This window comes from Elgaria multicarinata, chromosome 11 (genome assembly GCF_023053635.1).
Source record: "Elgaria multicarinata webbii isolate HBS135686 ecotype San Diego chromosome 11, rElgMul1.1.pri, whole genome shotgun sequence".
NCBI classification, from domain to species: domain Eukaryota; kingdom Metazoa; phylum Chordata; class Lepidosauria; order Squamata; family Anguidae; genus Elgaria; species Elgaria multicarinata.
The window spans coordinates 33136484-33164159 of NC_086181.1; the positions used below are offsets into that span (position 1 = coordinate 33136484).

Genomic DNA, 27676 nt, shown 5'->3' on the forward strand with positions numbered 1-27676 from the left:
AAACATACATATGGTTGCAGGAGGTTGCAAAATGTGACAACTAATATACTTGTGAAAAGGGAGGCAGCAGCTTCCTAAAGGTCAGAGACAAATATTGGAATTCTATTCCACCCACCAAAGTCCACAAAGAAGTCTGGACTTTTGCAATAGGAGAAAAGGAAAACAAAAGGAGCATTGCATAACACAGACACCTCTTTCCATCTAGAACAGCCTTCCCCAACCTAGTGCCCTCCAGATGTTTTGGAGTACGACTTTAGTAATTGCTGACCACTGGCTTTGCTGGCTGGAACTGATGGGAATGGTAGTACAAAACAACTGGCAGGCGTCATGTTTGGGAGAGCTGGTCTAGAATGATAAGAAATACAAGAGGTGGTGGGTGGGAGACACTGAACAACTTTAGCAAGAAATCAGGGACCTGTCATTTGCAAATGCCCATTGTGAATTAGGAGGATACTGAAGTTAGCATAAATTAAATACAGAAATGCGTATGCCAAAAAGTCACATTGAGCATTGGCCTGGATGCCTGCCTTGAATTTGTTAGGATAACTATGTAAATCCTTGGAAAGCTGCTTCTTTTGAAAAAATAGGCAGGCCTAGCTAGGGGCTCTGTTATATTTTGAATGCCTTTCAATCTGCTTCTCTCAATGGGCAAACTAAATGTTATCAATATTTAGCATACGTTTATGAAATGAAACATATGGCAAACTCCTTTTCATTGATTTCCCCCAAAATTCTAGCCCACTGGGGTTGCCTAATCAGAGGACAATATCATTTTGACATTGCTTTTCTTCTTCATCCCCTGAGTATATTTTACAGGCCTTGCACAATTCCTCTTTACTTTTTAAAAGAGAGGACTACTTCTCTCTAGTTATTCTTTTGTAGATCAAAAGGTTGCATTTTTAGATAAGGCCTCTGTTCTGCAGGATAACAGTCATTTCATTATTATTATTATTATTATTATTATTATTATTATTATTATTATTATTTTAAGGTTCAGGTAGTTAATTTGTCTACATTGCATTAGCAAACCATATACCTATAGGCATCTGCTAGAGTGGGGGTGGGGAATCCGTATTCTACATTCTGCAAAAGGCTACTGTAGGACCCAGAATAATCTGTAGCTACCAGCTGCGTTTCTTTTACAAATGCAAAGGCTGCCATCCGTTGGCGTTTCATTGTCAAGGACAGAGAGAACGAGATCTAGAGAGCGAGCGAGCAAGAGAGCCCTATTTGGTTTGCCAAGCAAACCAATAGGTATCCAAGATTTTACCTTTTTTTTTTTTAAAGGGCAGCTCGCTGCATCCATCTGGGGGGTGGTTTGGTTACAGAAATTGAATAGCAAGGTTGGGGGAGGGAAGGTGGGGAGCTGCATGGCGTTCGCAATAAATGTGAAGTACCGAAAATAACAGGAATTTATCGGTGACTTTTCACGTAGGGATATGTAGGTGGCTTTGCTCTTGGTAGGATATGGTTTATGGAAAGACAGGACTCCCCAGTCTGTTCATCTTGCCAAGAAACCAGAGGGCCAGTGCCTTTTCATATGCAAAGAAATCCATCCACTCCTACTTCCTGCATTTCCTCTGTCAAAGTGAGCTTAGGTGTAGTCTTTAAGCAAAAACCACAAGAGAAGTCCTTTCCTAAAGGTATCCTGTCGCTTCATCTTAAAGAATTTTATTTAAAGGAAGATATCTGTAGCGTTTCTCTTTTAATAAATAAATAAGGGATATTCCCGTATTATAGGTTTGCAAAATAAGTTAGTATATAGTGAGCAGAAATAGATAACCGCCTATTTCCAAAATATAAAGCCTAGATTGCTTTTGAAAGGAAAAAAAATAGAAAATACAGGAATAGCCATTGCAAGGGAATCTACTGCATTTTCATTTGCTAAGCAGGCTCCTGGCTCCACTGCTCCCTTGCCTGGTAGGAGAAGGAAATAGCTAGACTAGGTATTCTGCAGGTCTGAAGAAATCCAAAATGGGCTATTCGGAAAAAGCAGCGTCCAAAATGCTGTTCCTTCTGCTGCTTTGCTCCGTGCCTCTTTTGCAAGGTAAGAGGCCAGCTTTGCAGGGAGAGGGGTTTGGGGTATGTGTGTACCAAAACGGAATGGGCTTGTTTCAATTGACAGTGTTTTTTGTATTAAAGAATAAAGGGGGTTGAAAATAAATCATATCCCTGGGTGCAAATGGCAGGTTGTGAACATTGTGTTGCAGACACTCGAATAATATTTCCACGTTTTCCTTTTACAAAAAAAGAAAATAACAAAGGTTTTTCTTGGTTGCATGGAGGAAACATGCACATTAAAACAGCTCGAGACGAGAGAGGGATGGGGAGGTTACAAGGAAAGGTATCAGGGCTAGAACTGGTTGCAAATGATATGAGGGGGATGGAAAATTTGGTGCACGGAGCTGGGAGGGTCTGTGCCTCTCTGCAAAAAAAGGGGTGCTGCGTTTTGGGGGTTTGTAGTAGGTAGAATGTAGAGATCTGATGAGTAGCATGCATCAGTAGCAATAAGGCGGTATTCAGGGTGTTCCTGGGGAAATGGAGATGGGTTGGAGACTACAGAATATGGTATAGAGAGATCTGTAGGTTACCTTTGATGTTGCTTTTTAGTGTGTTCCCATACAGCATTGTAAATCAGAGCACAGACTTAAAGAGAACAGATTATTAATAAAGGAAAGGGGTGTCAGGTTGTCGCAGAACGTTGCAAGTGAAGCAGAAATTTGGGGCTGACCCTTGATGGAAGGGAGGTTACCAATATGACTTAAAGGTTTGACATTTGGGTTTGGGACTTGAAATGAATTTTGCAACATGGAGGTTAAAGAATTGGGGTACAAAGAGATGTTACTGGGAATAGCTATGCAAAAAAAGGGGGAAAGGTCAGAAAACTAGGGTCTTGCATGCAACACTGCAAAAGAAAACAGGTTCAGGATTCGTGCATTGCAAAAGAGGCAGTTTTTCATGCGACATCAAAATCAAACAGACATATAGGTCTCCTTTAATAAAAAAGGGGTTCTTTGCAAGATCCGAAAAGGGATTGCCCAATAATAGAAATTGTGGTGATAGTAATGTATTATCATTCAATTTGGGGGAGTATAGCATGCAAGGTGGCAAAGGACTGTAGAGATTTGAGGAAAGTGGAATCATATAAGGGGGATTTATTAGAGTGATGTATTTCTAAACAAGGGTTCAGCACTCGTGCAGGTTTGCAAATGCAGTTAAGGGGGAGAACTCGAATGTGGCCAGACATATTTGGGGTGCTCAGCTGTTGTAGCAGGAGGCTACATGGTTAAGGCCATGATTATCATGGCGGCAAGGAAACAAGATATGAGAAAGTGGAGATGCTGTAAGCAGAACATTGAGGGATGGAGAAAGAGGCCAGGCCTAGAATTCCATGAAGGTTGGGGAACACTATTGAAGGATCTAAATAGCTGGGAGGCATGGGTTTCCCACTTGGATGTGAGGAAAGGAGATTTTCCTGATTTCTAGTAACGGTATTCCCCTATCCCATCTGAAAGTAGCAAGTGTAACCTACCGTTGTTGATTTGCGATGGGTAGTGGGGAGGGAACACACACCTAAGAGTTGCCAAGTGTGTGATGTGATGCCACTGTAATGTGGTCTTTCACAGGCAGTTCTTATTTGCTGTTTAGCAACTGCTCTGTCCCACCCCAGAGGCAGCTGCATTTGATTTTGGACAGCTGGCTGGTTGAGTGGGTGGAGGTGGGGGGCGCTTCCATAAGACGGGACAGGCAAGGCAAGACTTCCCCGCCCCTCCTCCGCTGGGTGTCCGCCACTTTATCGTGGGGTGGCAAATCACTGGGCCCACCAGGCCTGCCAGGCAGCTGGCCTCCTTAATGGAGCGAGTTCAGAGCAATTAATGGCTCGCCAGCAGCTGCCAGGATCTCACATGCTGGCAGTCGCCTGCGGCGGCCACGGCTGTCACTGCCGAACTTGTCACATCAAGGCAGCGAGAGTGATGTGCCGGGCTCATCATTCAAGGCCCCTCAGCCCGTGATCTGCGGACTCCCCTGCTCTGTCCCGGCCTTGAGCTGCTTCATCGCGCTTCTGCCAACACCCTTCAATCAGCACCCTGCGTCCCAGCCACAGGCTCTCTTCCAGCCCACTCGCCCCCCTTCTGTTTTCCCAGCACCAGGGCCAAGTTTAATATGTGAAATATGGAACTAAATGACGCAGCCTTCTGCAGTAAAACAGGGGAGGAGGGAAGAAAGCATTCACAAGATCGTTTAACACACATCCGTTGCTTCCGGATGTGCATTTTAGCTACCCTATTTTACTCACAAGTTCATGTAACTTCAGACCACTTGCCTCTCAACACACTGTAGCTATGCAGTGTGCTGACAAGATCACTTAGGGCAGATTAATTACTCCAACTTAACACACCCAAATCACCCATTTGGTTCACAAGATCACCTAACTCTTAATGTAGTGCTTCCTCTTAATGCTCTTTAACCATCCACTTTGTTCAGCTAGCTAGTGTGGATGAAGAGAAAGGGAAGGGGTATTACATTTTTATTTATTACATTTATATCCTACTTTTTTGCCTATTACAAGGCAATTTTACACAGTCCTCCTCTCTGTTGTATTTTCACAATAACCCTGTGAGGTAAGTTAGGCTGAGAGCCAGTGACTGGTCCAAAATCACCCAGTGAGCTTCATGGCCGAATGGGGATGAGAACCTGGATCTCCAACACTAACCACTACACTACCTTTCTTACATTTTCCAATAATAACTTAGCAAATGGATTTGGATGCTCTTCAATGATTGTGAGAACACCCCAGGTTACTTCTTGAGTGCAATGTGCAGGCCAGGTTAGGATTATGTAAACATACATGGAATCAAGGTGTATGTTTGTATGGAATAATTTTTCTCTTTGTACCAACCCTAAATATGATTGTCAACAACAAAATGTCATTAAGGCTGCAATTCTACACACACTTACCAGAGAGAGAACAAGCATGTCACAGTTATTTGTCTTGATTAATTGGTTTAGAATAAACAACTGGGAAAGCAATATGGAGGCATGGGAGGGGAAGGCAGGGCTGGGCAAAATATTTTGCTTTTTAAGGGTCAGCATCACATTTTTGGGGTTCCACCCTACAGAACAAAGGCTTCTGGGGGAAAAAATCGAGTTCCTAATCAAATGTAGGTAGCTGGGCACCCAGACAACTGGGCTTTATATCCATTTGGGGCAAGGAGAAGGCATGTGGGCCCGTGCTCCAATTAGGGAGGGGGCAGGAAATAGAGGCGCTTCAGTGCAATCCATAAGCCTTACTGCACCCCACCCCACCCCCAGATTTAGTCAAAGGGATCACCCACCTGTACCATTCTAAAAACAGTAGCTAAAGTGGTTATCATAAAAAATTAGGAAGCAGGGGGTGGGTTGGCTCATCCACTGCCTCTCCTTGTAAGCTGAGCGCTGAGATAGTTAAACTTGAAGAGGCAAACCTAAGGCCAGGCCTCAGGGATGGACTACTGTGCCCTTCTTGGGAAGTGGCCATGCTTCTGTTACCACAGACCAATGGCAATGATGACTCCTTTCACTCTTTGCTACCATGGGGTCCATCTCCTCCTCATCCTGAGATCACAACCTCTGCCTGAGGCGTAATTTGAACTGAGGCTGATCTGCTGCTGAGGCCTACCATTGCCTGTTCCACCAGGCCTGAGGCCTACCAATGCCTAATCGCCAGGCTGGCTGAGGGGAAATTAAGAGGTCTACAACCACCAGCCCACAAAACTTCCCAGTAATATATATGGCCTGGGTAAACCGTTGGATGGCCACCCCTCCTCCATTTATTTATTGCATTTCTATACCACCCAATAGCTGAAGCTCTCTGGGTGGTTCACAAAAATCAGGAGGCTGTGCTTTTTTTTCTGCTGGGGATGGAGAACAGCTTGTGGCTCTCCAGATGTTGGACTCCAACTTCTGTTGCCCCTCACCACTGTCAATGTTTGCTAGGGCTGATGGAAAATGTAGGCCTAAACATCGGAGGGCCACCCTACCTTAGTGTGTCTTATGGAGGGAGAGCTAGGGACCAGTGTGTGGTGGAAAACTGGCTTTGTGCATGTGCAGGATGGGACCACTGTCTAGGATGAGCTGTAGGCCCGATAGGGTTAGTTTTGGTCTATGTTGAGGGGCAGGACGGAGAACATAACTAAGCAATGTAAAATCTGGGGTGGGTGGGTAATTATTCGTATTTATTTGTTTACTTTGTTTATTCGTTCTTTCTCTGAGGAATGAGGCTTATAACCCTTTGTTCCCCACAGGCCTACCCCTCTGGGAAAATGATGACGTGGTCCCTGCCACCCCCTCCCCGCAGCTGGAGGCCTTGTCATCAGAGGCCATGGGTGGACTCAAAGAGGAGGAACTGGGGGTCTCCGCTGAGGTGAGGGGGTCCTCGCCCCCCAATCCTGAAGGCCTCTCTGAGTTGCTGCAGGGGGCACTGCTGAGGAAGGAGTTTCTGGGGGGCGAGTTGTTGGAAGAACCCATCCCTGGTGAGAAAAAAAGGGGGGAACCGGGTAGCAGTGGGGGAGAATGAATGGGATAGATGGGGTGGGAGAACAAGCATGGGGTGGTGCTTTCTGTGAGAACAGTTGAGGAAAAGGGGGGGGACAGATGTGGAAAGGGCTCGCTCTGTGGTTGGTGGGAGGACGATTGTAACCACATTTCCAGTTTTGGAAATATTGGGACTAAATACTTCCAATAGCTATATGTGGATGTTCTGCCACAAAAACACTGATGTGGAAGAAAATTTGGAGAGGAGCATTTTGGATGGATGAAGAAGCCGGGGTTTACAAATGTACAAAGGTTTCCCACTCTTAACTTTCTGACTCCCCTTCTTCTTTATTTCTTTTCTCTCCCGCCATCATACTGTCCTAGGAGGTAGCCCTTCCACCCTGCCCCCCTTCCATCCTCCCGTCCAGCACCTGGATGGCGGGATGGTCCCTGAGACCTCTGAAGCCGCAGCCACTGGCCCTTCCCCTTTGACCACCGCAGCACCCCCCACCGGCTTCCTCCTCACGACCCCTCCAGCTTCGACAGCAGCTGCTCCCCCCCGCCTCCCGCCTCCCCCGGATGAGAAAGGTTCTGCCAGCCAGCACATCTCTGCCACCACCACAGCCTTCATCCCCGAAGGTGATGAGGAGACCACGACGACACTCATCACCACAACCACAATCACTACGGTGCACACACCTGGTAAGCGCTAAGAGAGTGGCGCGTGGGAAGATTCCAGAATTGGTGCAGGTGGGACTTGCTTGATAAAGTGTTGCCACAAGCAGGGCAAAGTGACTTTTCATTTCCGTTGTCTGTGTCTCCCTCCCTACCCCAAGTGCTTTGCAACAACAATATTACCGATGTGGAAGGCTATGTTGAATCTCCAGATTATGCCGGTGCCACTTTCTATGGGGGCCTGGACTGCACTTACACCATCTCTGTTTACATGGGCTACGGGATAGAAGTACAGGTAAGCTGCATGAACTGATGAAAGTAGAACTGGTTAGTCTGAAGTTGGGGAATGGTGACTGGCCATTTTGCAAGTGTTTCTAAAAAAACAAAAAAACAGATCTGCAAAAGAACAGGAATAGCAGATAGCATGAAAGTCAACCCTTTACTTTTACTCTTGGTTTTTGGCCACCAGAAAAATATTGTCCCATTATTCTGTCCCCCAAACAAAATAAATTGATGATGATAATGATGATGATAATATGATGATGAAACGAGCTCCCCACTGAGGCCTGCCTGGTGCTGACACTGTCATCCTTTCGTTGCCTGTTTAAGACTGCCTCTACTTCCAGGCATTTCACGGTATATGATGCGACACTTATGTCAGCTGCCTTGGACAGGTCTATTATTAAAATTGTTTATTGAAATTGTTTTTAGCTGTTTAAATGGTTTTAGATTATGTATGTAAAAAGAATAACTATTTTTATCATAACATATTTTATGTTGTATACTGTTGTTGTTTGTATTTATTGTGAATTGTTGTTAGCTGTCCAGAGAGCTTCGGCTATTGGGAGGTATAGAAATGAAATTTTTATTATTATTAGTCTTGTTTGCTACTGACTTCATCTAGATATTTGCATTGTTAAAACTGGGAAGACTTTTAGGAGTAGGCAACCTGGTGCTCTCCGGATATTTTGGGTTACAACTCCCGTAAGCCCCAGCCAACTTGGCCAATGGTCAGGGTTTATAGGAATTGAAACACAAAACATCTGGAGGACACCAAGTTGCCTTCCTCTTTTTTCTTAACTTTCGGAGACTGACTGTGACTGAAACCCCACTGCTCCATTTGGAGAAATATTAATATTTCATCTAATTGTCCTTCTCACAAATTGTCCTTTTATTTTTAGTATTCTGATATTCTCTGAGGCTATCTGTCCCTCAAGTAAATCTTTGCTTCCAGGTCTTACTGAAAGCATTTCCTTGTAACATTTGGTTCTTTGACAACTATTCATGCTTTTGTATGAGGGTAGGTCTGGATGGACATGCCCTCTTAAATAATTTGTTCTCCTTTCGGGTCCTCAAGAGAGACATTTTTTTCTTTTTTCCCCTACTGTTTTTTTCTCTACCTGACTCTGTCTACCTTCTACCACCAGGTGCAAAGTCTGAACCTGTCCAAGGAGGATTCGCTGACAGTGGAAGGTCTAGGAGGGGAGAAGCCTGTTGTCTTGGCCAATGAGTCATTGATGGTCGAGGGGCAAGTGATCCGAAGCCCAACCAACCAGGTGTTGATCCACTTTCAGAGCTACCACACCACCAGCCCTGGAATCTTCAAATTCCACTACCAAGGTAAGGGTAGATCTTTCCCTTACCCCTTAAACTATGGGGAGGAGCAATTTCGCACCCCTTTTATCACAGGCAATTAGTTCTTTAACACCTTGAGGCCTATAAAAAAATGAACCATAGTGTTCTCCTTTTTCAGAGGTGGCCTAAGGTTTCAAAGTACCCTGTTTGGTCCAGTCAATGAGCTGAAAGGCACAAAGTTGCACCTGGTAGGAAGTCACTTAGAACCAAACTGAATATTATGACATGGCGGTCATGTATTCGTGACATGATTGGAATAGACCTGTTTGTTTAAACGCAAGTCTGTCCCAGTGACGTAGCAAACCTGCTTGTTTGAACTCAGTACCGCCTTAATTGTGTATAATAGGTGTTGCGGGAGTCTAATTTTTAGAACCAAAGAGGGAAAGGAGGACAGGTCTCCTGTATCTTTTACAGTTGTATGGAAAAGGGAATTTCAGCAGGTGTCATTTGTATGCATGCAGCACCTGGTGAAATTCCTTCTTCATCACAACAGTTAAAGCTGAAGGAGCCCTGTCCTCCTTTTCATATGGTCACCCTAGTCATGTGGGTGAGGATTGCTAAAGCGATCCTTCATGTGCTTTTTTCCTTAGCCAAGTTCTGATACTGAAAGTGAGCTTGGCTGGGGGGGGGAAAGCTCTCGAGGACTGAAGCTATGGCCAGTAAATAGTAGGCTCAATAAGGATTTAAGCTTTCTTCACAAACTCACAATTGTATATGAGAGTGTAAACATAAGAGATTTTAGCTGTTGAATACCAGAAGAATAAAACATGATTTGTTTATGTCATTAGTATTGTAATACTTTAATGTTTATATGCACTAAAATATGGGAAAATGTGATTCGGGGAGACCCGCAACCGGGTCTGCTGCTCTCTTTAGTTAGCAGGTTCCAGGTAACAGATCTGAGTGCAAGGTGGACAGAAGCAGGGTCAGATGGGCTCTGCAAGGCCTTAAAGAAATCTCAGTAGGAGATTCCAGAGAAGGCAGATGGTCCTGGCTTGCGAGTTGAGCATTTGAAGAGCTACTAACAAAAGGATCTTTAGGACCCTGGGTCACAACATGGAGAACGTAGACTGAAAATGGGCCTTTATTTGGGCTGTCACTGGAGGTGCCTGGGGCGAAGTTTATCATGCTTCCCCCCCCCCCCCCCCACGGAACTGCAGTGGTTCATAATATGATGGCCATCCTGCCCCTCTTTTACAGTAGGTCCTGGCTGGCCTTGCAGTCCCAAAAAACTCATCTGGTGGTTTGGATTTGAACCTAAAGCTGCCAGTTGCCCATCCTTGGTTGAGTTATATACCTTGTCTACCAACAGATGGAGCTGTAGGCTTTTCTCACTGCTTAGCTGGTGTCCTGTATGATATCATATTGTTGTTCTTTTGACCTGGCAGTTTCTGCCATGTTTTGGAGGTTTATGTATTGATAATTCTTGTTTCCATAAGCAAGTACTATAATATATAGCAACATAGAATCAGTCTCTCTCTCTCTCTCACACACACACACTTTGTTGCTGAGCTCTTGGGGGCTTGTGAGAAACATGAAAAGCTCAGCTTCAGTTTTGTAAAGCTAAGTTTCCAGTCCTCATGATTATGGAAATAAGCCTGAAAGTGTGTTGGCAGAAAACCACTAAGGGATTAAAAATAAGGAGACCGGAATATAACCAGATAAATGACATTTTAAACTTTTGGGGTTTCCTCATGTATATATTGAAATGTTTAACACACTTGTGGGCAACAATTTCAGAGTTGTAACAGAAAGTGAAATATGTTGATCAGCTGTCATCTGACATTTCCTGCCTTGAGAAAAACTATATGCAAATTCTCTCTGAATTTGGGTGAAAGTCATTAAAACGATCAGTAAATAATTTATGAAAATAATTGCCCATTCTTCCCAGCTATAGTTATTGTTGGCCTCTAGACCTGTGTTTTATTTTGTTTTGGTTTTTTGTCCCCCTTTCCATTACTATCCCCATTCTGTTCCCCAATTCTAGCTTTTCTACTCAGCTGTGGCTTCCCCAGCCGGCCTGAGAATGGGGATGTCATGGTTACGGACCTACACCCAGGTGGTTCTGCCACTTTTAAGTGTGAGTCGGGCTTCCATCTGCGGGGTGAAGAGACGCTCATCTGCCTCAATGTCAGCCGCCCGCGTTGGAGTGGTACCAGCCCTGCATGTGTGGGTGAGTGAAGGGACAGAGGAATAGGACAATACAGCCTTGGCAAGAGGTCGCAAGTGGTGTATAGATGAATGACTGGAGACCTTAGAATCATAGAATAATAGAATAGTAGAGTAGGAAGGGGCCTATAAGGCCATCGAGTCCAACCCCCTGCTCAATGCAGGAATCCACCCTAAAGCATCCCTGACAGATGGTTGTCCAGCTGCCTCTTGAAGGCCTCTAGTATGGGAGAGCCCACAACCTCCCTAGGTAACTGGTTCCATTGTCATACTGCTTTAACAGTCAGGAAGTTTTTCCTGATGTCCAGCTGGAATCTGGCTTCCTTTAACCTGAGCCCGTTATTCCGTGTCCTGCACTCTGGGAGGATCGAGAAGAGATCCTGGCCCTCCTCTGTGGGACAACCTTTGAAGTATTTGAAGAGTGCTATCATGTCTCCCCTCAATCTTCTCTTCTCCAGGCTAAACATGCCCAGTTCTTTCAGTCTCTCTTCCTAGGACTTTGTTTCCAGACCCCTGATCATCCTGGTTGCCCTCCTCTGAACACGCTCCAGCTTGTCTGCGTCCTTCTTGAATTGTGGAGCCCAGAACTGGACGCAATACTCTAGATGAGGCCTAACCAGGACCGAATAGAGAGGAACCAGTACCTCACGCGATTTGGAAGCTATACTTCTATTAATGCAGCCCAAAATAGCATTTGCTTTTCTTGCAGCCATATCACATTGTTGGCTCATATTCAGCTTATGATCTATATACTTAAGTCAAGTGTGTAGAGGGTCAGGGAGGTGAACAGGTTATTATTATTATTAGGTTAAGGCATTACACAGGAATAATAATAATAATAATAATAATAATAATAATAATAATAATTTTTAAAAAATATTTCTTACCTGCCTCTCCATTTTGATTGAGGTGGGGAACAGAAGTAAGTGTAAAATACATAAAATACTGATTAAAAACATAGTATACATTGTTAAAACATCCTAAAACTTCTTCCTGTCTCTTGTTATTTATAACACCAAAGAACAAATCTCAAGATTGTTTTAATGCTACAAAGTCGCAATGACGCCAATATTTTCAGAACAAAACAAAAGGAAGTAGTTCTTCACGCTATGATGCGTAATTAAGGATTCATTGCCACCGGGTGTGGTGGTAGCCACTTATTTCAGATGGCTTTTTTTTAAAAAAAAGCATTTAAGAAATTCATGGAGGGTACATCTGTCAGTGACTATTTAGCCTTTTTTACTGGAAGCTTTATGTTTAGAAGTATTATATCCAGTAGTGTAGATTTTGAAGTGCAGGTGCTCACTTCAAAACAGCCATGTCCCCAGAGAGAGTCCAAAATTGCAGGCAGTTGTGTTGATCCTTATCAACCAACCAGTTCTAGGAATTTTTATTGCTAGGAGCAGGTCTTTGAAACGCTAATGGGTCTTAATTGCCCACTCAAGACCCAGACAGGCCAAAATATTTTGCATTACAATAGGGATAGCTCGCAACCTTACATTGTTGCTGGGAAAATCAATTTACACACACACACACACACACACACACACAGAGCCATTTTGAGGATTGCAGTTGGGCTCAGAGGGAGCAGGGGCCTGTGAGAGGGTGGTGGTGGCAGATGATGTCATCGCCCTTGCGAACTTTGATCCTGTCAGCCCTGGTTCCACTATACCACTGAGCAAGAGATGGTCTTTGGGACATCTTGCTTGTGAGTTTTCCAAGAGCAGCTGATTGGTCCAGGTCGAAGAAGAGCCCTGGACAAGATGCTGAATTTCCCCTGCTGATTTGGACAGATTTAAATGGTTGCAAATTCTCCCAATCAACCACCATTCAGTGTGGTAAAGGTCGGTCCATCTTGGGATGGTTTTCCAGCATGAGTATAAGTCAACTCAAGCCCTCTTTCATAAAAAAAAAATCTTCTGTGAAGCGGCCCTGACTCTAGGAGGTTGTGTTGAGTGTGAACCTGGGGAGAGCTCAGCTCTCTGCTTAACCAAGGGTTCGGTGCGTTGTCTTGGACAAGCCTCAGATCCTCCTCTCTAAAACGGGGATGCGAACGACCCCTTTCACAAGCTTGTGCAGAACGATGGAGCAAAGATTGAAAAGCATTTTGGACTTAGGGTGCTGCAGCAACCATGAGTCGTTGTAATATCTACCCTTCCCTCCTCACTAGCTTCCTGTGGAGGAACAGTTCACAATGCCACCCGTGGGCGGATCGTGGCTCCCGAGGCCCCCGGCGGGCCTCGTGGCCGGAACCTGACGTGCCGTTGGTTGGTGGAGGCCCCCGAAGGCCAGCGGCTGCACCTGCACTTCGAGAGAGTGGCTCTGGATGAAGATAATGACAAGTGAGGGATACAGAAAGGAGGGAGGAGGGAGAAAAGGCGGGAAAGGCAACCAAAGGGCAAGGCCGGCAGGGAGCTGAGAGGAAGTAACGGTGTCGGAGGCTGGGGAATGGGGCCGAAGAGAGAGAAGATGGGACCAGGGGGTGGGGTGGGGGCTTGAGGTGAAGGTGGCGAGGAAAGAGGAGGCAGAGTTCGGGGAAGGTGGGTGAAGCAGGAGGCGGCGGCAAGCAAGTCAGGGCAAAGATGAGGGGGGATGCGGGGCCTGAGGGGAAGCAGTCAATCTGTTGAAATGGACCTCCCCAAAGGCCCAGTTATTTGCAGCCAGAGCTAAGCTAAAACTTGCCGGGGGTTTTGATCTTTTGGAGCACCTGCCCCCTTTGCCTTGGGCTCCTACCGCTGCTGGAACGGGGCCCCTGGAAGCTTTTCCAAAATGGAATTCGGCCCTCGGACCGAATGAGGTTGTGCTCCGATGCCGGAGGGCCCGGAAGGGGAAAGGAACGGGAGGAAGAGCTGTGGAGCAGCCTTCCGAATCGAGGTTGGAGCTGCCGCGAACTGTGCGAGGTGGAGGGGTGCAGGGTGCTTCATGTCGAGAGCGGGAGCAGGCCCAGTCACGCCGGTCCTTTCCCCTCCCCAGACTGATGATCCGCAGTGGGAGCAGCGCCTTTTCCCCTATCATCTACGACTCTGACATGGATGACGTCCCAGAACGGGGATTGCTGAGTGATGCCCAGTCTCTCATTGTGGAACTGACCAGCGAGGGCCCCGCCACGCCCCTCATCCTTAGTCTGCGCTATGAAGGTGAGGCTCCCCCTGGCCACATACCCTCGAAACAGGGCGGGGTGGAGGCAGGCGAGTGCTGAGACTGCCCCCCCCTCCTGGGCAGCAATGTGCAACAATTGCTATTGTCTCTGCTTTGTAATTTGGGGGACCCATTCAATCCAACAAGTGTGATCATATCTAGCATTTCTGGGTGCATATTTAACTCTGTAAAAATAACTTGTCTTGGATTTTGGAATGACTGTGAAATACGTAATGAGTTAAAAATAGCATTTAATGGACTCCATTTAATCCTATAAATACATGGAAATATAATGAATCTGGTAACTATAGCATGGCGTTAGAATTTTGAAGAACAGTTTAATCTGCTAATTGCAGTCGAGGCCTAACATTTGAAGGTTATTTTAGTAAACACAATAATGCATTATCAATTTGGGTTGGAGAAATTATGTCTATTGTATCGATGAAGTCATGATGAAGCCTCTTGCACTGATTGGCTGAGCTGGCGGAGCAGCCTGGAATGTTCAGTTGCTCAAGGAACTTCATGATTTGCAGTCCAGGTTCAGTGAGGGAAAAGGAAGTTGTCAGTTTTGCTGGGATAAAAACATTGCACTGGGTGGCTGACTTGGTATTGAGAGGTAGGGAAGCTAATGCACAGAGAGCCCAGAGGCAAGGTTGCTGAAGGAAGGCTGCAGAGTGGGGGAAAAGAGGCACCTGAAGATAAAATAGGAGACAGGAAATAGAATCAAGAAGGGGCTAAGGGGAGAGAGGGCCCAGAAGAAATTTCACAGTGCTTAAGGTGAGGAGGGGCTGTATGCCCTAGGTGGAGGGAGAAAAGGGTGCTCAGGAGACTGATTAAGAGACATAGTGGCTAAAGGCGACCTAACAAGCAGCAGGCCGAGGAAGTGATGGGTGGTGGAGACAGGGGGATGGCTAGAGAAAGGAGGGAATATGCACTATTGGCAGAAAGGGATCAGACGCAGGAGCCAGCCAAGCAAACAGAGAGGTTTGCAAGACGGGAAGAATCTTCCGGTTCTGCTTTCTACTGTTATTGAAGCATTGTGATCTAGCAACCCTAGGGTGGTGACCAAGAAGCAGTGGTGGCGGTATGCCTGAATTTCACATACTGATTTGAGCTAATCACCAGCAAGTGCTTTGCTTACAGGCTTCTAGGCAACCATTATGTGCATCGCTGCTCCCATCTTCTGGCCAGCAGTGATTCTGCAATGGGAGGGGCCTGAAGTGGCTGCACTCCGCCAGCACCACACGCACCTGGGGAAGCATTTCTGACTCTCTTGCTCCCTCTCCTGGCAGCTTTTGATGAAGATCGGTGTTATGAACCCTTCCTGGCACACGGAAATTTCAGCACCTCGGACCCGTTGTATCGTATGGGGACTGTGGTTGAATTTGCCTGTAGCGCTGGATACATGCTTGAACAGGGGCCCTCCGCCATCGAGTGCATTGATTCGAGAGACCCCCGGTGGAATGAAAGTGAGCCCACCTGCAAAGGTAATCCACTATCGGCCAGACTCAGATATAGGTATAGATACACACACGCATACCTCTGCTTTGCGGATGCACACAAGTCATTGGAGATGAGACACAACATTTTTCAGCACGCCACGATGCCTTTTTGCGCTGTGTTTTATCCATTCACACAAGCGCTTATGCACATGGGCAAGATAAAGGTGGTGGTAGGGGAACAGCAGCCTCTGAATTCTGGAGCTCAAAATGGAAGGAGGGCAGATTCCTAAGACATTAGTGCGACTCTACAAGCAATCAAGGGAGCTATTTGGATGGGGAGAAGTCATCATCCGAGACAAGAGGAATATAACGTATCTTCCAGCTAGAGAAATTTGGCCCGTGGCTTTGGTTGTAAACCTAAATGCACTTCCTTGTTAGTAAGTGCCATTGAAATGAATAGGACTTGTTTCCAAGTAAACATCTTTGCGGTGGGGAGGGAGCGTGATTTCAGCCAGGCGTACAGTAGACGTTTTCACCACTGGTTGGTGTTGCAACCCAGAACGTGATTTATTTATTTATTTAACAATATTTATGAATCACTTATATTAAAGAAATATGTTACATACAGAGGACAAAATTACCTTCCTGGGAATGCCTGTTGAAAAAGGTATGCTTTTAGTAGGTGCTGAAAACCCAGAAGGGTGGCTGGCTGCCTGCCTAATTTGTAGTGGTAGGGAGTTCCAGAGAGTGGGGGCTATGACACTAAAGGCCACCGCCACTATTCCAAGCTGCGATGGATCTGACCTCTGAAATCTTAGGTACCACTAGGAGGGTATCTACTAATGAGCCCAACAGTGAAGTGGGCTGGTAGGGGATCAGGGGAGATCTTGAGTATCCTGGCCCTGAGTCGTTTAGGAGTTTGTAAACAAGTGCCCAAACCTTAACCCTGTCCTGCCCAGCTCCTAGGCAGCCAGTGCAGTCCATATGCAACTATCAATATCTTCTTGAAGTGGCCACAGAGTCTGACGTGGGCCAGTGGGGAGGAGGAGAAGGGGTGTGATGCAGGAGTGATGCCAGGGGGCTGCTGCATGGGCAGGACAATCAACGGTGGAGGGGCAGACGCGTCTCTTGCCCTGAATCCTCAGGACAATGAGGTCTAGGGGCATGGTGTGTGGTGTGTGCAGTTTGCACAAGTGTGCTTCCCGCATTTGTTTTGCCACAACTGCCCAGAGGAATCTGGTTTAAAGTGGGCTTTGTTTGGGAGTGTCGATGCACCTTTGGGTTCCATGCGTGGCCTCCTCCTGACACTGTGCCTTTTTCCCTCCAGCGCTGTGTGGCGGGGAGCTCTCTGAGTCGACCGGCGTGGTGCTTTCCCCGGACTGGCCCCAGTCCTACGGGAAAGGGCAGGACTGTGTCTGGGGCATCCGGGTGCAGGAGGAGAAGCGAGTGCTGCTGGACATCGAGATGTAGGTACCACCACTGCCGCTGCCAACATCACCATCAACATCGCCCCTTTTGTTGGGGAGGATCCTCATGACTCAGGCACCGACATCCCACCTTGTCCTCATGGTCTTCCGAAACCACCATCCATCATTAGATTGATTGTTGAAGTCATTCATCTCACCCATTAAATATGGTAAAGTCCTTGCATAAGTTTGGGACAGATGGGACACCTTTTGTAACTCAGGTGATGGTAGATCAGACTAGCCTTTATGGCAAATTCCCAGTATCTTAAGTAGGACGTTTCTAAATTTTGAGAGGGGGGGAGAGTGTTTTGGATCATTGATACCAGAGGGAAGGGGTGCGTTTAATTCAGTCATTAGGGCCACTACAGCTAGTTAATTTTTTCCACCGGCAGTGCACTAAAGCTTGTGGTAATGACAGGGTCTCTGCCCCATGGAACGTAAGTCAACCCAATGATAGGATAGGACTAAAATGATGGAAGGGGACATGGTTTGATTTAGATGTAGCAAAGATGGAGGATTTAATTTTAATTCTGTTCCTACAATTTTGGAAATTCTAAAATTCTATTTTTGAGGCAACTTTACCAATTTATTGGGTGGCGGCGGTGGGGCGGTAATTCTGTTTCTATTGTTCTTGTTCAACCCCTCTAAAAAGTCTGAGATCTGAGAAAATTTACCAACCCCCTTCCCCCCCCCCACAAATAATACGACTGCAGCCATGTGATAATGAAATCACTCTGTAAAAGCAGAAAACATACAATAAAAGCAAAACATACAATAAAAAAACCCAAACATGCAATAGTTTGAATGCTTCCTTCAAATGAGTAGTAAGTCAGTGAAGTGATCATTAAAAAATAATAACAAAGGAACACTACTAGCGCATCCAGTTTGTATAGATTAATTTCTTTAAAAAATAACAATGTAAATATACAAAATTTTAAAATCTATGCAGATGTTTTTGTTTTGGAGTGCTGCATCATGCACATTGCATCACCTGCATGTTGGTTGATTCCATTTTAAAAAAAACACGGAATAGCCCTACATGAGCAGGTTCTGCTATTTCCCAGCATGGCGGTAGCTACACAAATTGCTGGAATGACTCCCAAGTGCTCCACCAAATTGAACTACTCCACATTATAGAAAACACCCCCACCCCAGTATTTCTGTGTTTAAAACAAGCTTGTCTTGAAAGGACCCCACATCACTTACTGGTGCAAGAAAGCCCATGATTCTCTTCCCATCCATCCATCCATCCTATATTTATTTGTCCGTCTGTACACCCACCCATTCGTTTGGATGAGAGACGTGTCGGTGCAGCGCAAGTGGGCGTATCCTGCCCCCTTTGCTCTCCCGCTTTCTCTCTTCACAACAGCCCCTGTTCGTTTCTTTCCCCACCTCCTGATTCTCTTCCCAGCCTCAACATCCGCAAGTCAGATGTGCTGACCATCTTTGACGGCGGGGACTTAACCGCCCGGATCCTGGGCCAGTACTTGGGGCCCCACCCCCGCTTCAGCCTTTACTCTTCAGGCCCAGCCGTCACTCTCCAGTTCCAGTCTGATCCCGGCGATCCCCTTTTTGGCCTCAGCCAGGGATTCCTGGTGCGGTACAAGGGTATGCGAAAGAACTCCTGGAGCGGTGGGTGGGAAAAGGCAGGGGAGGACTGCCTGAAAGCCAGCAGGTGGCTGAGGCATCTTGTGAACAGGAGCCTACGATGTCAGGCCAAATGCAGGATAAGGCCGAAGGGGCAAAAGGCACGTGGGATCGCAGGTGTTGGAGGTCTAACCTGCTTGCCTGAGATTTCCAACTCAAACAGAAAGACGAATGAAAAGGCGGGGAGGAGGGAAGAGGGGAGCCCGGAGAAGAAGAGCCAAGGGGTTATTCCTGCCCAAATTCCCCACTTCTAAAACCAGTCCCATTTCCATCCCAGCCCGGAATGCAACATAGGGCTGACGTGCATAATGTAGATTCAGACATAGTTTTCTCAGCAGTGCTGTTGTAAAGGGTCTTATCCTCATGTACAATCCCTTTCTACAGGAACAAGGGATTTTAGGTGTTTCAGCTGCACCCCCTTACTGTTTGTTGTGGGTCATTCACAGGTCACATTATTTCCCTAGGGAGTTATGGACTCTATACACACACACACACACACACACACACACACACACACACACACACACCAGTGTTGTTAACGTGCTCTCTGATCTGGAGCTTCCCTTGTGCACACTGCCATCTTCATTCACCCTTTGAGTGCAATAAGAAAAGAAAATTGGATCTAAAGCAAAGTAAATTCAGGGATTCTTATCCTAGGACAGCCTTCCCCAACCCAGTGCCCTCCAGATGTGTCGGACTACAACCAGCCTGGGGAAGGCTGGATAACTGCTTGTGTAAGCGAGCCTTTAGAACTCCCAGCATACAATGAGAAATTGGGAAAAGAACAGCATGGGTTGCAGGGGGATGGGAATAGGCCGTTAAGAAAGGCAGTGGCTAACTCGTCCCTCTCCTCCCCACGTTGCAGAGGTTCCACGAAATGACACTTGCCCCGAGCTGCCTGAGGTGGAGTTTGGCTGGCGCACAGCTTCTCATGCTGCCGTTATCCGCGGCACGGTGGTGACTTATCAGTGTGAGCCAGGCTATGACATCGTGGGATCTGACATCCTCACCTGCCAGTGGGACCTCTCCTGGAGTAACAGCCCTCCCACTTGCCAGAAAAGTAAGACTTCCTGCTGCTAACACCAATGCGACTGATAGTCTGGGGGGCTGCCTTAAGCGGCTAATCCCAATGCAGAGGGAGGGTGTGGGGCTTCCGGCAGCCGTTGGCATGCTGGGCACGCCCTCTGCCCAGATGGATGGAGGCCAATCAGGGTTCACCATCCACCCAGGACCGCCTCTGCTGCAATTCCAGGGTGAGGATAGGCGGCAGGTGTGCCATACTGGCTTCCCTCCAGGGAAAAAGGTTGGGGTAAGTCCCCAACGTTTTTAAGTCGCAGGTTCACAGGAAAGCACTGCGATAGCTGCAAGGTGGCTGCTGTTTCATATAATCAACGCAGTGCCACCGCGTGGCTTTCAAACCATCTAGGCAGCCCCTGGGAATGCCTTCTTTCTTTCTTTCTTTCTTTCTTTCTTTCTTTCTTTCTTTCTTTCTTTCTTTCTTTCTTCCCTGATTAAGAATATAACAGCAGGGACTGAAGCAGTAAAAGACTGAAGAAGGGGGTTAGGCAGAATCTGTTGCACAAAAAACTGAGCACAAAAATCAAGAACTTGTGTCTTGGGCTGGGCTGGGTGAGAATTCTGAAATTACCCTTCTCCACTGAAAGTCTTGCCCCAAAAATTCTGTTTAGTTTCTCTGCTTTTGAGCAGGCATAGCCAATGCAGTGTATGCCTTTGTGCACACAACAGTAAGGACTAGAATTTTGCTTCACTTACGAAAGTTGAGGGACTCTATCGGACTCTATCCCAGTTTCTACAGAGTCCTGGGAAGAATATTAGCTGCCACATTGTCAGGCCTGATACCCTCGATGTGGGGAGCAAGAAGGAGTTACATAGAACACCTTGCTCAAACCCCTTTTACTTCCTCCCCCACCCCCCAAGTTGTGAACTGCGCTGACCCCGGGGAAATCAGCAATGGCAAACGCAGCGTCTCCGACCGACGTTTCTCCATCGGCTCCCACGTCCAGTATTTCTGTCACGAGGGCTACGTGGTAGAAGGGAGCAGCACGCTGACCTGCTACAACCGGGACACGGGCACCCCCAAGTGGAGCGACCGAGTGCCCAAGTGTGTCTGTGAGTAAAAGAGGATGAGGGTGGGGGGACGCGGGATGAAGGAGCCCTGTCTGTGGGGGACTGCAGAGCTGCAGCTCACGGGAGGGATGCACATTTTGCAGTACTTAGGAGGCTGGAAAGAAGCTTCCGGCAGCCCAGATTGAGGACTGATCCTGCCACACTTGCTTGCCTGGCCTTCCTGTATTTGTATATGGGAACTCAGCATATTTCAGCTTATAGCTAAAACCAGGTCTGTTGAACCTTAGGCCCGGAGTCCCAATCCGGTCCTCCGGAGTTCCCCAAATGGCCCCTTCCGCATGTCACCAGGCGGTTTCCCCTCAATCAATCATTGGGTGGTCTCCCAGCTTTTGTACAGTTCCCCCCCATCCTAAAAGGTTGAAATGCCCCCCAAGGCTTTGTTACTGGCAGTAAGAGCTTCAAACTACAATATGTTGGAATTTGGGGCCCTGCTCCCTTGGCCTCACCCACCACCACTGGAATCCAGCCCTCCCCTTTCTTAAACCCCTTCCTTAAGATTGCTTTTTAGATTTATTTCTTTAAAACCGGGAGAGTGGCATGCTGCAGAGGGAAGTGCTACACTCCAGCGCCATTTTTATTTGGGTTCAAAAGGGTGGTTCTGCGTTTTGCCAGTTGAACTCTACCTCTGCCTTCTGCTCAGATTCTTGGCCAAGTTACTTTTCCTTTGGTCTCACTAGTTTGCCTTCTGGGAAATGTGCGTTTTGCGACCAGCCATGTCCACCATGGCAGCCAATTTAATGAAGGGGAAAGCCTCTTCCCCCCCCCTGCTTCCACGACAGCCATTTTGTGAGAGTGCACAACCTCAAAAAATTGGGGACTCCTGCATGAAGGCACGCAGTACACATTTCTTTAGAAGCTGGCAATCTGTCAGAGGCAGACAAACCATTCAGCCGCAAAGATATGAAAAGATCGATGGAGATAGATGGAGATTGCAGAGAAAATGAATGACCTCTTTGTGTCTGCCTTCACTACAGAACTTCTCATACTTGAGAAACCTGCTCCCTGCTTCACTAGCATGGCTAGTTATCCTCTCCCCCCTCCCTGTTTCCCCCCAGCCACTGTAAAATTGGAACATCACCACTGCAAAGGAAAAGGTGCTAATGAGTACATGCAGAACGCAATTAACACACTGACAAGCAAAGAGCTTTGCTTATTAAACAATTAACAAGTGCAAACACAATTACCAGAGTTACAGAGTCGCTTTCTGGAAGTGAGGATGTAGCTTCATACCTCCTCACTCTGACATGGAGGCCCCTCCATTTGACGTTGACAATAAGCAGTGCTTTTATAATCCCGAAAAGCTCATGTAATCACATGATAATTCATTTACTAATTTGAATTACTCTGAATCAGAACATAGATAAGAGGCTGGACACTTACGTAATTATAACCAGAACCAGCGAAATTTGGGGTTGCCCATGAAATGCTCTCTGCATCCAGTTAGATAGTATGGCCAGTTTTTTGGGAAGCATTTCTGAAAGCCCAATTTAACAATGAAAAGGACTTTATAGTATATTCGCCTTAATCTGGGATACAAAGTCAGGATGCTACTTCAGCAGTAAACTGGTTTAAAAGAGAAATAATAGCCCCTGTGTATTCTGATTCTGTTGACTGTCCCATCATATCTTCCAAGAAGAGAGATAAAAGGAAGTACTTTTTCATACATAGTTAAACTATGGAATTCATTACTACAAAATACAGTGATTGCCACCAATTTGGCTGTTTTTAAAAGGGGGATGAATAAATTCCTGGAGAAGGCTATCAATGGCTACTAGTCCTGATGGCTGAGTGCTACCTCCAGCAGCAGAGGCAGTAAGCCTGTATACACTAGTTGCTGGGGAACATGGGTGGGAGGGTGGTGCTGCACCCGTGATCTGCTTGTGGGTTGCTGGTCAACAGCCAGTTGGCCACTGTGTGAACAGAGTGCTGGACTAGATGGAGCCTTGGTCTGATCCAGCAGGGCTTTTCTTACTTCCTTAAGGGAAGAAGGTTTGTAGTCCTATTCGTCCATTTATGTATTCTGCTTTTTCTGCTTGAATTAGTAGCACAATATCTATCCTGCAAGTTCTGGGTCAGTCCATTGTTCCTGCTGGATTTTTCCATTTTGTGTTTAGCCAGCCCGAGTTCCCATCACGGAGATTTTGTGGCAAAACATTTGTAAAAATACGGATAAATATTGTGTTAGCAAGCAGCAATGACAAACATGAAGTTGTCTGTGGAACATGCAGGCTCGGCCGCAGCAGAGTTGCCAGATCTTGCCCCAGACGCAGCCAGAGAGAAAGAATCCATGGCTCCTCCTGCCCATTTGCTCCCCTCTCTGCCACTCACCGCCCTGCTAGAGTCAGTGATGGCAGCCATCTCTCTGTTGGCCTCTCTTGGCAAGGAGTCTGCAGTCAGGGTTGGCTTTATGACTTAAGGGCCCCTGACCTCTTTTGCAGTGAAATACGAGCCTTGCCTGAACCCCGGCGTCCCAGAGAACGGGTACCAAACGCTCTACAAGCATCACTACCAGGCGGGAGAATCCCTGCGCTTCTTCTGCTACGAGGGCTTTGAGCTCATCGGCGAAGTGACGATCACCTGCATCCCGGGGCATCCGTCCCAGTGGACCAGCCAGCCCCCTCTGTGCAAAGGTATGGTGCCCTCATCGTCACCGCCCGTGGCTCTCCCCCCTCATCCCCCCCACCCCTGTTGTGCTTGCCTCTTTGTCATTCTCTAAACGCCTCCCTTGGTCTCTTTACCCCCACTAGTGGCCTATGAGGAGTTACTGGACGGCCGCAAACTAGAAGGTGAGGATGGCGAATGCGTGTGGCATCGGGAGCTGGGGAAGGGATACTGGAGGAAGTGGTGGGGCGTTACTCTGCTTCCGGCTGTGTCCTGCGATGCCACTTTCACATTCCTGGCCTGGCTGTTTTTGTTTCACAGTCACTCAAACGACAGACCCTTCCCACCAGATGGAAGGCGGCAATATTGCCCTGGCAATCTTCCTCCCCATCATCCTCGTCATACTCCTGATTGGGGGCATCTATGTCTACTACACCAAGTGAGCAAGCTCTCATTTATTTACTATTACATGTTTTATTATTAGGTCATTGTATATCTAGCTTTTTCCGCTCTTACAAGGAACCCAAAGTGGCTTACATGCTTTGCCTCCTCCTCTCTGTTTTATCCTCACAACAACCCTGTGAGGTAGGTTAGGCTGAGAATCAAACCTACCAAAGTAATCCAGCAAGCTTCGTGGCCGAGTGGGGACTAGATCCCAGATGTCCTGTGCAGTCCAACACTCTAATCACTACACCACTATTGAATTTGGGGGAGAGAGTTGGGCCTTTGAAAGAGGACAGCCTTGGCCAATTGGTGATGCTGTCATTGCATATAGTAGCTTGTGATGTCACAAATGTAAGTGCCTTATGAAGGCAGAAGCCCATGGTTGTTGAGTTTTTAAACCAGCAGTTGGCAACCTGCAGCCTAATTTCAGTTTTGACCTCTGGCTAGAGCCATCGGTTCCTTTCTTGGGTGGGTGGGAAGAAAGAAGGAGAGAGAGAGAGAAAAGTGGCTGGTAGAAAGACAGAGGAACAGAGATGCCAAAAACAAAAAAATGGGTGACCTCACCTACGTTAGGATCTGGCTTCACCCACTGATGACGCTGGCTCCATCCATCACCGACATACAGCCCCTAACAGACTATCTACCATGGAAAGTGGCTCTCAACAGAAAAAGAAAAAAAAAAGGTTGCTCACCCCTACTTAAATAGAAGGCAGCTAGGATTTGGGTCTGCCCAGGAGTCAGAAGTTTAACGTGAAAACTCTGCACCAATCCCAAATCCCTGATGTGAGGAGGCACAGTGGTGACAGAAATACACTTTCCACATGCCCAGGGGCACTCTCTTTATGCTTTACAGGACTAAGTCCCTGCCTGGAAAACAGGCTTCAACCATGAGCTAGAGCTTCTTATATGGAGAGACGCTCCATATTTTTAGGGGGCAATCCTATCCATGTTGAGACAGAAAAATGTCCTACAGCTCCCAGCATTCCCCAGCCAGCCCTGCTTTCCCAAAATATGTTCAAAAGTGTCTTACAGCAACAGAACCAAGGGGGCGGGGAAACATAATACTGCAATCATAAAACGAATACAAAGATAACTAAAAGGTGTACATCAGTCAATCAAAATATCTCTCTAAGGGGAAGTCTCATAGGACAGACAAAGCAAGATTTTATATAGCACTTCCAAAAGGCAAGCAAAGAAGAACCATATGCCTCAATTCTAATATGAGGTTGTTTCACAGTTTGTGGAGGGGGGGGGCACAGCTATGAAGGCCCTGCTTTTAGTAAGGAGGGATTAAAAAGCTGCATGCCAGGCAGATACATCAGTGACTTTTTTCCTAGCATGGAGGGCAGTTTTGAGAAAAAGCTTCTTTGGAGTTGTAGTCCAGTATTTACTGGAGGGCACCAAATTGGGGAAGGCTGCTATGCACACACTTGTAAATCCCATTGAACCCAGTGGGATTTACTTCTGAGTAGACATGCATGGGATTGCCCTGTAAGAACTGACGAGATGTAGCGTTGGTTTTTCAGCCCTGTTTGACAGATGGCTTTGATCCATCTTCTCCTTCTTTCCTTTCCCCCACTGGCAGGTTCCAAGGAAAGACCCTCTTTGGTTTCTCCTTCTCCAGCTCCCACAGCTACAGCCCTATCACCGTGGAGTCTGACTTTAACAACCCTCTCTACGAGGCTGGGGTGAGTTGCACACCGGCCGCTTGGTCATCCCATCATTCCACTGCAGTGCGGCCATTTCTCTCTCTACCAGAGTGGTTTTAAAAAGAGCATCAGGGTTGGAGATTTGAATCTCCATACAGATTGTTGCGCACTCCCTACTTCCCAAGGAGTGTAAAGTTCTAGGAGCAGCACTCTTGGGTTTAGTTTCCTTTGGATGAGAGCCCTTGAAACTGACTCCGTTTTTATAATATTCATTTTATGCTCTGCTTGTACAGATGGAAGCAGTGGAGGCTGGTGGCTTTGATTTTACTGGGGCTGTGAATCCGTTCTGGCTTCCCTTCAGAACTCTAAAGGAGCTGTCCAAGGTGTTGAACCCAGTCCACCTCCTTCCCAAAATAGGTTCAGAACCCTTGGATAGCTCCTTTAGAATTCTGATTGGTTCTGAATACAAGTGATTTATTGCACACCCGTGACTGGTCACTCACCGAAGTTTGCAGGTCCTTTACATGACGTCATCAAAATCCAGAACATCTCTCACACTTCCCCCCTTTATCCCATTTTCAAAAACATTAGTGATAACCTGATAAACAAGGATAATCTGAAATGTTGGTAGCTCCATCTAGTGGCAGTATAATGAAACATATAGAAAACATTAAAAAAATTACCGAGGAAGGACCCCCTCGATTCAGAGCACATGCCCACCCGTGTAAAGGAGCCACTTTTTATCTTGCAAAGAATCCAGACGCAGAAGCCCTGGTAAGGATGCTGGATTTTAGCCTGGTGTGATGAAGATCACAGTCTAATATCTCTGGAGGGCACCAACCTAGGGAAAGTTGCCTCCGACTAACATGTTTTTTTCTCATGTAACGTGTAAATAAAATAGCAGTAGCTTTTTAACAGTTGAAATCCCCCGACGTTTGGGAGGGCGCCTAGTGATAGCGGCTGGAAGGCACTGTGGAGCCGTTCTATCTTTTCTTCTTAATGAATTTTCTGCATTAAGGAAAAAGATGAAAGAAGCAGTAAAAACAACAACAACAACTCAGGAGTATCACAAGGCATAGTTGATGTCATCTGGAGCCTCCCCCCTTACACCTACTAAACTTCCAGGCCCCCATCTTGATAGCAGTGTGTTGGCGTTGGGAGGCCTCGGGCTCCCACACTCACGCGCCTTCCTGGCATCTGCATCAGAAGGCGCGCGAGTGCGGAGTTGCCACTGCCAAGCACCAAGGAGTGGGGAGGAATGGGGCAGTGAGAGGGGGAGGAAGACAGGGGTGTGAACTGGCTCTCCTCCCTCTGACCTCCCTCTTGCTGCCCATTCCTCCCACACCCACACACCCTGTTTATTGTTGTCGTTTTTATCTATAAATGCGAAGGATCACATCTATAGATAAGAAATTTTAAAAATTAAAAACGGGGGTGGGAGAGGAAGGGGGCAGTGGGAGGGAGGTCAGAGGGAGGGTCCCTCTCTTCCTCCCCCTCTGGCTGTCCCATTCCTCTCCCCCCCCATTACTTATTTTTTATTTATTATTTTTTTTATCTATAGATGTGAAGGATCACATCTATAGATTAAAAAAAATTAAAAGGGAAGGGAAGGAACAGGGCAGCCAGAACGGAAGGAAGAGAGGGACCTGGGGCGCCTGGACCTGCCCTCCTACAGCCGATGGTGACCAATCAGTGGTCGCCATCGGCTGTGACACAGCTCTGTGTCCAAAAACGTCAGAGTAAGTGCCCGACTTTCTTGGAGCGGAGTTTAGGAGGTTTGCCCCTGGATGGCTTCAAGATGGCAGCTGCATCATATAGATGACCTGCCGCCACTCCAAATCCTCCCGGGGGCAAACCCCTCGTCAAGACAGGCCCCAGGACAGAGCCAGGGCGAAAACACCGTCCAAGCCTCGAGGAGACAACTTGGTGATCACGGAAGAAGTGTTGGCGAGGCGCCATCATTATAATAATAGGACGTCTTTTCCTTTTTTTCTCCCTCTTCTCTCCACTGGCAGGACACCAGAGAATATGAAGTTTCCATTTAGAAGATGTTAAGAGGATCTGCATTCTTCCCCCAACCCAAGCGGGTTTGAGGAGCAGCGACTGAGAATGATTCCTATTTAGGAGGGAATAGTGGAAGGTGGTTTCG

General features: G+C 46.9%; 1 protein-coding gene across 1 annotated transcript; it reads left to right on the forward strand.

The window, feature by feature from the left end:
• Positions 1 to 1364: 1364 nt before the first annotated feature.
• SEZ6L2 (seizure related 6 homolog like 2) lies at positions 1365 to 27676 on the forward strand. The gene is made up of 18 exons (XM_063137690.1): positions 1365 to 2047; positions 6285 to 6512; positions 6898 to 7215; positions 7350 to 7483; positions 8616 to 8808; positions 10811 to 10996; positions 13163 to 13334; positions 13966 to 14129; positions 15423 to 15617; positions 16900 to 17038; positions 18450 to 18646; positions 19551 to 19745; positions 20624 to 20815; positions 23272 to 23463; positions 23581 to 23619; positions 23756 to 23873; positions 25464 to 25566; positions 27543 to 27676. The coding sequence occupies exons 1-18, from the start codon at positions 1975 to 1977 to the stop codon at positions 27570 to 27572; spliced, it is 2868 nt and encodes a 955-aa protein (XP_062993760.1). The 5' UTR covers positions 1365 to 1974; the 3' UTR covers positions 27573 to 27676.

What these genes read in the sequence shown, in the direction of transcription:
- SEZ6L2 (XM_063137690.1), top strand. Translation starts at nt 1,975, where the DNA reads ATGGGCTATTCGGAAAAAGCAGCGTCCAAAATGCTGTTCCTTCTGCTG. An exon ending in GTTGGAAGAACCCATCCCTG is followed by an intron (nt 6,513 to 6,897) that starts GTGAGAAAAAAA and finishes ATACTGTCCTAG; the next exon opens with GAGGTAGCCCTTCCACCCTG. An exon ending in ACCCTCTCTACGAGGCTGGG is followed by an intron (nt 25,567 to 27,542) that starts GTGAGTTGCACA and finishes CTCCACTGGCAG; the next exon opens with GACACCAGAGAATATGAAGT.